The sequence below is a fragment of the Anopheles merus genome, chromosome 2R, assembly GCF_017562075.2.
Source record: "Anopheles merus strain MAF chromosome 2R, AmerM5.1, whole genome shotgun sequence".
NCBI classification, from domain to species: domain Eukaryota; kingdom Metazoa; phylum Arthropoda; class Insecta; order Diptera; family Culicidae; genus Anopheles; species Anopheles merus.
The window spans coordinates 55,509,310-55,521,347 of NC_054082.1; the positions used below are offsets into that span (position 1 = coordinate 55,509,310).

General features: G+C 39.9%; 1 protein-coding gene across 1 annotated transcript; it reads right to left on the minus strand.

Moving 5' to 3' along the window:
- Window positions 1-2,846: 2,846 nt before the first annotated feature.
- LOC121589122 (early growth response protein 1-A) lies at window positions 2,847-4,128 on the minus strand. The gene is made up of 2 exons (XM_041907785.1): window positions 3,435-4,128; window positions 2,847-3,340 (listed from the first exon to the last, which is right to left on the minus strand). The coding sequence occupies exons 1-2, from the start codon at window positions 4,042-4,044 to the stop codon at window positions 3,063-3,065; spliced, it is 888 nt and encodes a 295-aa protein (XP_041763719.1). The 5' UTR covers window positions 4,045-4,128; the 3' UTR covers window positions 2,847-3,062.
- Between the last annotated feature and the right edge of the window lie 7,910 nt (window positions 4,129-12,038).

Consider the following 12,038-nt stretch of genomic DNA (forward strand, 5'->3'; position numbering starts at 1 on the left):
CCTTTGTGAATGTGTTGTCCTTTTTACCTTTATTCATTCATAACTTCGGACAACTGGCCACAACTGGGCCCGTGGAAGAAGTTCTCCTTTAGGTGCTTCGTTTTTTGTTGTTGCTGTGCCTCATTTCATTGCCACTCTCATGCCATCGTAGGATCTTGTTCGGCATTATTTCCTAAATTTGTCTACCTTTTTTTTGTTTAGTTAGGACAATGGCAAGAGACTCCCACACGAACGAACCCTGCAAATGGCAAACGAGCGCGTTGTCCAGGATTGTCCTTTGACTTTGTCAGATGCACTCATACTGTAAGTAGGTGCAGTGCATGGTTGATTAGAGCAACAAGATACCTGACATCAGAGCGTAGGGTTTCCTATGTAATGGAATTAATGGCCATAAATAAAAACCAACATTTACGGGAGTCCACTAGATAAGCCCGACGACTGAGCGATGCAGGAAAACGGCACACCAAGAAGAAAGATATAGCAGAATCAACCAAGGAAAAGAGCCTTTGCTAGAAAAGGTGAGCCAAGGGCTCCAGTGGGAATGCTGGCAGCGTTTCCCGCAAGCTAATATGTTTCATTTCGTCCCTTTTCTTCCCATTTGCTCTCACGAGCCTCACCCCCGGTTGACGCTATTTTCTCACTTCGCTGGATTTCTAGATAAAAGAAGCAAGAAAAAAAACCGACTGGCGATTGGGATAATAGGATTCAGAATGGTAATAAAAAGGCGTGCAAGATCCGTTTCTTTTATGTCGCTTTCGGTTACGGTTCTCGATACTCACCTTGACCTCCTCGATCACCGTCGCAGCTATGTGGGCTGTATGGTGCTGTACCCGACACTGACTTACGACTGATTGGCCTACTATGGTGTTTCCTCCCAGCAGTTCACAAGAACTCGAAGCATTTTCTAAGCGAGGAAAACAATAGCACATCTCGACAGGTCCCATGGTAGGAGCGACGGAACGATTGTGAAGTGATGATCATTTTACGACATCGACGGCGATACAGGTAGCTGCAGATGCTGGTGTGATGAGCTGCTCAGCAGTACTCAGCCATGGGAATCGCAAAAATAGAAACATTAATTTCAAAGAATGGTCTATGCACAATGTATCCTTTTTGGTGTTCGGACTTTCTTAAATTTGGCGAGAAATAGAGACCTGACAACGGTGATAGAGCGTTACTGCCAATTGCGCAGCGCCCTCCCGTAGAGCCTTGTGGGATGCAAAAGCCTGCTGAGAACTAAGGCTTCCGTTTTGAAGTTTAAACAAGTCATCAACATTTGATGCGCTAATTTTACGCTCAGGTTCATAACGTACATACCTATTTCATGTTGCGGTTTGCACTCGTAAGGACTTTGTTAGAATTAGGATATAGAGAGACTCAAAGTTTGATTTCAGGTTTCATTTGAGAGACAGTTAAAATATTATATGCAACGTACTGATTGTACTGTACTAGCAGTACTTTGGCTTGTGTTTCAATTTATGCTATCAAACTAGCCTAGTACAGGTGTTTTCATATGTATCGGTTTAGGACGACGATGAAAAATGATGACTAAAAGAAACAACATAATGAGAGCAAGAAATGATTGCTTATAAAATAATCAAGATACACTGTAACTATCACTATTCGACTCTCTTCTAAGGCGACTCATCGTAATGATCCTCGTGGCCTTGCAACCCTAAACATTTCTTCATGAATACTAAACTACTTAACAAGTTTGTATACACTCAGTAGAAAGTTCGTAGATGCACCTATTGCTATACTACCTCAATCTACTTGTAAAGAATACTCAAGGCATTACTTCTCGTGCAGCACCCAATAGCATGAGATCGTTATGAGATCTGACTTCTGTAGACTGTGACGTCATTTAAAGATGCCATAGATTGACGATGGTTACAAAAGGAATTATAGTCTACAACTACTGTTGTGATAAATCATTGACGCTTGCAGCTAAAGCACTCTAGTTATTCAGGCACGGTATTAACGTGTGATTCGGAACAAAATCAATAGGTTTATTCCATTACCAAATACAACGATCAGAACAAGGTTCGAACGGGAAAAGGTAAGTTCATTCGTAAAGAGCTGGTTCATAAAGAGATACCCGATAAAGACCCTCTTCTATTTGAAAATAAATGGTTAGATCTAAGACGTCCAAAATTAAAGTAACGAATGTTTCCAACTCCTTGACCGAACTGGTTGGCCTGCAAGTCAAAGGGTTCAACACTCCTGAACGAGGTACTATCAGCCTTCTTCGTTTGATGTGTTGATTAGAATTTTTTGCGACACGAGAGTGTCTTGTCAAATGATATTATAAAGCGTGTTTGGATCGCATTCAACACTCTTTGTAAAGATATTAAAATTATATTTATGAATTGCGGACTATGATGTGGTGTGTAATGATGATGATGTGTAATGACTAAACTACGGAACTGGCCATATAAGATTCATAAATTTAAAGATTTATTCTAAAACAATTGGAATTATATGAGTATGCTTTCAACTTCAATGCCAATTATGCAACACGCATTTAATGGTCGGAGCTTTTCTGTAAACCACTGGAAAATTCTGCGGGTAAAATGCGGTTTGGGAGCTGAATCTACAACTGTTGTCAGCATATAATGTGTACTATGGTAAATAAGTCAGTTTATAATTGTAACAAGAAGATTATTAAAACTTTCTTTCAAAAGAACTTTCTCATTAGTCTTTAAAAAAAATAAAAATAAAAAAGGGGTCAAAAAGAACAAAACTGTTTCAGTGTTATTTGTTTCATATTTGTATTTTTTTTTAAATAATCCTTCATATCCTTATAACTATTCTGGCATACATTCTTAAAAGTCTTTAACACTTTTAGAACAACCTTTTCCAAGATACTCCACGAAAACATTTGTCCATGCTTAATTCTAGTAGTCCTTTAAACTCTCAAACTATAGTATAAGCGAGTGCTTCCAAACAATAGTTCCGAACGTTAGTGGCAATGACTTTATCACGATCGATAGTATATGCTATCGACACGATCACTGGGTTTTATATTAAAAAATGGCAATGGTGTGTGTAGAGAACAATCTCTAGTACCCAAAGACATGTGTCGCGTACATTGGCATTAGCATAGCCGCAGCAGCGGCCGCGGCAGCCGACGCGGGCATTAGCCCGTACGTGTACCGTTCCTGAGGCAAGTGAGTTTTACTATGCTTCTTAAGATGATCCCGGCGGCCAAATTTTTTCCCACATGTCTGACATCCGTAGGGTCGGATACCGGTATGAATACGTTTATGGCGCGTTAGCTCCTCATTCCGGGTGAATGTTTTACTGCAACTGGGCTCATCACACTTGAACGGTCGCTCTCCTAGTAGAGGTAAAGTAACGTAATGCAGATGTTAGTTTGAATGTAGGAAACCAATAAGGCCTTGAACATTGTGCACTTTGTACAAAATACCTACCAGTATGAATTCTAATATGTCCCTTGAGCTGGCCATTGTTGGAAAATGCTACATCACAGTGCGGACATTTAAACTTCTTTGGCCGCTGTTTGCGACTGGCCAGCAGTTTTGCCTTAGCATCCTCACTCAGAACACGCATATACTCTTGCTCCATTTGGTCGTACGTAAATCCTAGTGGATCGATCATTGGCGGTAAACCGGACGCTCCGAACGCTCCCATTGGCCCCGAAACTCGCGGTGCCTCCGCGTGTATTTGCGTCGGAAGTGGATGTTCGGCAAGCTGGAGCTGCTGCTGCTGATAACAGTAGTGGTAGTACGCGGCCACATCCGCTGAAGGATAATGCAACATGGAGGGATCCGACGGGATTGCAACGTTTGTTCCGAGATTAGCACTTAATTTCACGGGACTGTGATTGTAGTCCATTGGTTCCGATTTAATCGTCTGCTCACTTTCACTGTCACTGTAACAGTCAGACTCTTCATCACTAACACGGCTTGGACTTGGCTCACTGCGCGTTCCCGAAGGCACTTCCAACTTTGCCTCCTTACCGTCCCATGGACGGAATAGCCGTGAGTACGTCTGAGGTGGCGTTAGTGCTTTGGCCGACATGTTGTTCACTTATGCGATACTTTCCAGCGATTACGGTCTACAAATACTCTGGCGCACGAGCTACACGAGATGTTTACACTTGGCAAGCCGGCACCAAAATGAGATGAGCAAGCGGGGGAACTGACAAATTTAAACGAAAATGTGTTCCCAAAATCCTGGCGCGAGGATTCGAGCGAGATGGACCGATTGTACTCGAAGAAGGGAGCGATGTCCCTTTTCGGACAAAGATTCACTTAAAACGAGGGGTTTCCCTTTCTTCACTTTCGTTTGGTATTTCAGCATAGGAAAAAAAAAACACACACACACACGCATAAATATTACAAAACTAACAGACAGACTGTCTGCACTGAATCGATGGAAGAGGGCATCGAGTGTAGCAAAGGACCTAGGTGCTTCAGGATGCCTTCTGGCCCAAACAGAGGGGTGCGTAAAGAGGCCTTTTCGTATTCTAGCACCCAGAGACAAACCCTAAAAGGGCCACCACATATTTCAACGCGTCATAGTTTCATACCCTCCGCCCAGTTTTTGTGTTGTTCCAAAACGGTTCTATTTCGATCTTTCCCCTGTTGCTATTTCCAAATACTGCTATCCTTTTCCACCCCTTACTTGTACGGAATTTGCAAAGCGTGTCCTGGATGCAGCCACTGCAATCTCAAGAGCTACATCAGATTACAGTTTTCTGCCATTGCTGAATATGAATCAATTAAATATTGTTGGCGAAGAAGATTAAATGCTCGTATTTTAGCAAATCGCATACATATATTTTATATTCCATTCAGCGTTCTCTCACTCTGCGCCTTGGCCAAAAGGCGTAATGTATTACTTCAATGGGATTGAGCAGGGACAACTACAACTTAGAATGTAGAGCTATGGTCCACACCACATTGCCAAAATACATAATGTGCTCCCTAATGTAGTACAAGATTTCTTCAAAAATGGATGATCGATCAACCTTCTAGCTGTCAAAAACGGCTTTGCGAAAGGTTACGCTATTTCCACCGCAACATCTTCAAAGTGACAGCCACACTGGCAGTTTGCGCTAATTGTGACGGATTGAAGAAGATTTTCTTTGCAAATGGTCTTTGCTCGTTGAAAAAGCTGGCGAGCCTGTTTTTTTTTATTCGTTCCTACTGTGTCATCTGCCTTTTCCCCATTCGCAATAACGCACCATCATTTGTGTGCACGAGTACGAATCTTATTCGAAATTTATTAGTGGTTTTTATTGCACCTTCTTTTACGAATAGCCAAAAGATGCCTTTGTTCAATATTTTATGTAACAATGCAGCACCCAAAAAAAAACGTGAAAAAGATCACATTCAACCACTGACCTAAAAAAAATGCAACACCCCAATTGTAGCCGCGAACGTGTGCAGGAGTGGAAATGTCCCATTTTTTGACAAACCCTAGCTGAAAAGGGCATTCTGATCAACCGTTCAAAGTCCGAACAAGATGGACGGAATTCTGCGTAAAACTTGATCGTTTTATTGTTCACGTGGACATTGTGTGCATGGAAGCCGGCACTTGAGGATAATGAATATCGAATGATCGATAGCATAGCAGAAAAGGTAAGAATAGAATGGAGTAAGATTATGTTAAAATAAGGTATTTACAAGCTTCGCTATCGCCAAAAAAACGAAGCAATTTGCTGGGTTGACGCAAAAATGCTATTGATGATCTTGCATGTATTGCATTGTTATTGTATTGTAGTATTTTTTCCTAAGCATTTGAATGTTACCAAGTTGTATGTTGCTGCATTGCTTAGTTCACTACTTAGTTTATTTTATGGTTACTATCATCAACTAAAATTTCGGTTTATTTTTTAGGAAGTAAAAGTAGGTTGATTTTTAAAGGTCATATACTATTTTAACTATTTTTTATTAGTAATAAACTTTTGAAAGATAGCTTTTTACATTGTGTTATCTTGTGTTTTAGTCTTCAATGTGGCGTAACGTCCTACACGGACATGCCGCATGGCTTTCGAGATTTAATTTAATAGCACACAGCTGGATAGTCAATCCTTGCTACGGGGAGACGGTCCATTCTACGCTTGAACCAATGACGGGCATGTTATTGAGTCGTTCGAGTTGACGACTGTACCACGGGACCGCCATAAAATGTGTTTTAGTACGAGGTTTTAAATAAAATAAAATAATAAATAAATATAATTCAACAAAAATCTTATAAATGTTCAATATTTTTTTACTATACATTCACAACCACGAATCGAGAATGTTCACTTCATATTGGTTCAAGGTAGAAGAAATTATTTTATGACGCTACCACCCTCAAACCCATCCAAATTCCTATTTGTATCGTAAATCGTTTGAAGTGTACTTTTCCAACCATATACGCAGCCACTCAAACCTTCCGCCATCAACACCTTTTCTTAACATACGGTCAAATGAGAGCACGAGTCAAGGCGTAAGTTGCTTTTTCTCACCTTTCGTTTATCGCGCGCGCGAGGATCTCTAACAATTGAAAAGCGACAGCGCTAGGAAGGCGATGGAAAGGTGTCTAAAATGAACCTCCCAAAAAACGTTATAAATAATGTGTCACGCGTTGTCAACGGGCGCGCAACTTATTGGGCTTGCTGAACGGTCCAACCGCAGTTGGAAGATGAAGCGTTCTTTTATTCTTGTGGATAGCCGCGTCTGCCTGCGGCTGTGGTAGCTGTGTGGCTGTCGTTGCCGGTAACTATTGGTATCGCTGCCATAGAAACGTATAACGGCTGGGGATTAATCTTTTTTTTTCTTCAATCGGTAATTCTTCGACATTTTAACAAAAGAAACAACGTGGCGGGCACTCTTGTGATCGCCGGGTGTCTTTTGCTGCGTTTCACTGTATGTAACCAAAAAAACAAATAATTGTATAACTACCGCCGGTGGGAACGACTGGGCAGATAGTGCAGACCTTATTTTAACATTAGCTTATGGAGGTAGATTCTAGTAAGTAAGGAAATAGTAAGAAACTTTGGAAAATCCTAAAATCTTTACTGAATCCAATAGGAGCTATTAACAGTCCTTGTATAATATTCAATGGATCAACAGTGTATGACTCAGAGAACATTGCCGAAACTTTTAGTAAATTCTGAGTCCAGAGTGTATTAGACATTCATCATATTAGACATTCATCTCAAGCGACAAAATCGACATGCTTTCTCGCTCTCTCAGGTTTATTGATCCATTGGGTAGAATGAGAAAGCATGTCGATTTTGTTAGTTGGGATATTGGTCAAACAAATGAAGCATCTCCATCTCCTACGGACAATTGAAAAACATGGTTAAAAATCTAAATAATTCATCAGGAATCAATTATGTCAATTCAAAAATCCTGCTAGATTGTTTTCACATTGTACGACATGAACTACTAAACATTAATAAATATTCCATCACGAGAGGAGTGTTTCCAACCTCCTGGAAAGAGTCTCTTGTTGTAACTATACAAAAAGTATTGGGAATTATTCTTGCAAATGAATTCAGGCCTATAAACAAACTAAATATTTTTGAAAATGCATTAGAGACAGTTGTTAAAGAACAATTAGTAGAATTAGAATTAGTAGAATATATAAACAGCAATCATTTATGTATACCTGAACAGTCGGGTTATAGGGTTGGCCATTCTTGCGAATCGACTCTTAACCTAGTGCTGGCAAAATAGAAATAAGGTTTTGACGGTAAAAATACTACAATTGCTGCTTTCCTCGATCTTAAAAGGACCTTTGAAGCAATTTCGAGGCAACTATTATTAAAAGTGTTAACGAGTTTTCGCATTAAAAGCAACAAATTACGATGGTTCTAGAGTTATCTCCAAGACGATATGAAAAGGGTTTTACAGCATTGTGACATCAATTTATTTGCGGATGACACCATCATCTTCATTAGTGGTAGTGATCATTGTGACATTGTTAGGAAATTTAATCAGAATCTGGACTCACTAGATGGGTGGCTGAAACATAAAAAAACTCAAATTTAATCCTGAAAAAAACTAAAGTCTTGATTGTGTTGTGATTGTGATTGTGTGAAGACTATTTAGCCTACCCACTCAGCTAATAATAAAAAATGTATCTGTAGAAATTGTATCTAGTATAAAATATTTAGGAGTGACGGTTGACGATAAACTAAGATTTACGGACCATATTGCCAACGTTATAAAGAAAGTGGCCAAAAATGTTGGAGTTATTTGCAGACTGAGAAACGATGTAAAACGTTGCGGTAAGATACAATTGTACTTATCACTTATTGGACCTCACCTAGATTTTTGTGCTTTGATTTTGTTTCTGGCGACTGAAACACAGCTTACGCGACTTCAAAGGCTGCAGAATAAGGCAATGCGGGCTATCCTTAATTGTGGGCGTTATACCTCTTCTGTCACAATGCGAATGGTCCTACAATGGATGTCCATAAAACAGAGAGTGACGTATCAGACAATGATATTTATTGATAATCTAATAAAAAGACGCCTACCTTCATATCTTACGCAAAGAGTCGTGAGAGGAGTAGACATTCACAATTACACAACACGGGGAGCTAATGCTCCAAGAGTGCCGTACTATATAACTGCAGGAGCCAGAAATGCTTTGTTTCATAGAGGTATCCAGTATTACAATAGAATGCCACAAGAAAAATCTCAATGCTGGTTCGTTATCTGAGTTTAGAAAATTGTGCTCTGATTTCTAACAAAATCTAATATAATTTAAATGTATTGTCAATTGTCAACTCTAGGTGATGGTGATATTTATTTTTCATTCTTGTCTTTAGTCTTTTTAGGGCCGGTCTGGTGTTACAGTCGTTAACTTGCACGACTAAACAACATGCCCGTCATGGGTTCAAGCCCCGAATAGACCGTGCTCCCATACGTAGGACTTGACTATCCTGCTATGGTAACAATAAGTCACTGAAAGCCAAGCTCACTTCACTAGTGGGTACAGGATAGGCAGGCCTTGACCGACAACGGTTGTTGTGCTAATGAAGAAGAAGAAGATTTACATCCTAACTTCACCAAAGTTTGAATATTATGTATATACATTACTAATTATGATAAACTTCATGAAAAAAATAAAATTAATAAACAGCATGAGACTACATTTCATTGAGACACGCAAGCGTACAGTAGACTCCGGCCTCGGAACTTGGTAGATTGGTGTTGATCGGGCTAATAACTCGTCATACCTTTATGCTTTTGTTCAGCTCTCAAACATCTATTCGTTTGAACATGTGTAGCTTTATCAAATTATCACAAGATACCTCGACCATCTCAATCCTTTGTAGGGATCAGAGGTGGGTCATCAATACATGGATATAAGAGTATATTAAAATTTGTTGAATTGTTGTGTGTTGATCACTATTTTATAACCAAATTTGTTGTAGTTGTATTTGTACCATGCAAAATGTTATCTGTATGCAGCGATCACATGTAACCAAAACATTCACTCAGAATTGATAAAATATTCGTGGATCCAATCTATCCTTTTACTATCCTAGATCCGAGATATCTTCAATGTTCAGAAATCAGATTCAATCGGACGCTGTTGGAACGCAAGCAGCGATCGAACACAAAACGCAGAATATCCAAGTCGGGTTTGCGGTGTAAATGAAAATATCATACTGATATTCACTAAAACCTGTAGACAGTATCACGCCTAACAGTTTCATATAAGATGAAAAATATCCACAAAATCCAAAAAAACAATATATATATATATATATATATATATATATATATATATATATATATATATATATATATATATATATATATATATATATATATATATATATATATAACAACGCCTGGGTTGAAACACAAACACGTTGATCTGGTAATGTTACGATTTACTGAAATTGCAACCAACAAATCAATTGTTGGTTATTTAATTTAGATCACATATTATACAAACAGTGGACATTATTTTTGGTTTGAAGCGTACAAATCAAGAACTTAATCATACCCAAAAATAAATAACATTAAACTCTGCAATCATGTTGTGAATATTTTATGAGAACCTCAGTTCAATGGTCGGAAACAATAAATACAAATAAATTCCTCTGCACCAAGGGCCTCCAAACTTTTCAGTTTGCGGGTCGCACTGCTTCGCCAATAATCTTGTTGAGGCTCATTTTGACGCTACCTTTAACTAACGAGAACGTTTAAATCTTCTTTGTAAAGAATATAAGAAAATAGTATATCGATGTATCGAATTTCTACACTTTTCTATTATTTTCCGTCTTTGAAAATAAAAATGATGTTTTTAAACCTAAATTATTAAAATAATAGATTATTTTTTTATGCTTTGCCAAATCATCGGGAGTCGCATTATAGGCTCTCAAGGGCCGTAGTTTGGAGACTCCTGCTCTACACCATGCGATGCATTTACCTCATACATTATTTTGTACCGAACAATGAATGAATTTCGTCCCAAATCAACTCCTGTGTGACATGGTAATTGATCTCATCACCATGTGAGAATGGCTTCTAACATGGGTACCGACTGAATTTCTTTCTTCACCCGAAACCAAGCATGCATGGTGTGGCACGAGTAAGGGACAAATTGAAACAAATATTAGCATGACTCCTTTCACAACCATTCCCATTGAACCGTAACCAAAAATGAAACTTTTGGGTGCGTGGCAGGCAACGTGCAAAGTTTCGATCAGTTTTGCACAAGCAACACTCTTTCCCCCGACGGTAGGTAGATCGACGAACGGATTAAGATTTTTGTTTGGTTTGCCAAAATGGTTAATCCTATTCCGGATCATTTCATTCGCCATCAAGAGTGAGACAACCACTGAAAAGGTGTGAAATGGTTTTGACGTTGAAATTCCCCAAATCGATGCACTTTCCGTTACATTCCTCCTGCATTGCTGGTTCTTCCAATCGCCCTGCCCTGAGGCACGGATTAGGAGTTGATTTTTTTCGTGATGCCTCTTTCAGTACGGGATCAATGGGATGAATGAATGTCCACTGCTCTGAAGGGCCATTTTAAACCGCCCTATTTTCCCCCGATACCGGCAAAAGATGAGAGAAACTGTAAAGCCACAGAAGAAAAAGGATCACAGAAGTTAGGAGGATTATCGGGTGGCAATGTCATGTTAATTAACTCACCTTTGCCGCTACGCTGCATTAGCTACGGATTTTGACTCCCTCACGAACCAACCGTAGATAATCCGTGGCGAATGGCGGGCACAACTCAATTCCTTCGCTATGAAGGATGGCGCACCGCACACATGGGAGGGTATGCTATGGCCAGTTGGAAAACAATCGTTGTAATGTGTGTCCAAGCGAGACGAACAACTCAACAAACCTTTGCTCTGAAAAACCCCCGGCACCGATATGAAACTGAAAGGTGCGAACCACTTGAACACCGCAGCCTCATTGTGGATAGCACCGGTGGAACGTGGTGGAAATGATGTCGCTTTTCCCTGCCTGGACCTACCGTTCGCGTAAGTGTTGCCGCACTGCTCCTCTGGGCATCGTTTAAGGATAATAAATGTAAAGAAAAAGAAGCACCAACCCAAAACGTACCGATCAATTTGCTGTCGGCCTGTTGCATTCACGATGCGGTTTTCGATGATCGTAAGGACCGCAGCGTGAGCAAGGACGAGAGACTGCCAAGGACCCATTGTGTCAATACAATCTCGTTTGATGTAGGACGGAGACGAGAGACGGCAAATGGACAGCAAGTAAAATAGATGGGTTCAAGCTGCAAAGGACGCGTCGATTATGCTTTCGGTCGATCATTGTCTTGGCTGAAGGTGGCTGGAGCAGGGAAGATAAAAACTAACCAAACGCAGCAAGGAAGAGCCAAAGCAATATGTGCGAAACGAAAGCGGCAGCGTCAGACAGTCTGGCATTTGAAATAATTCCTGCCGTTTACCTTTTCGTCTACAAATACGAGAGTATACAACTGGAAGTGGTAACGAAATCTGCGATATTTTTTGCTGGAATCCTTGTAATGTTCACAGGCCAATGAGAGCCACCAGGATGGGGGCTGTACGC

Coding starts and splice junctions, on each gene's coding strand:
- LOC121589122 (XM_041907785.1), bottom strand. CDS start 4,044: ATGTCGGCCAAAGCACTAACGCCACCTCAGACGTACTCACGGCTATTC. Junction 3,341..3,434: donor ACATATTAGAATTCATACTG/GTAGGTATTTTG, acceptor TACCTCTACTAG/GAGAGCGACCGTTCAAGTGT.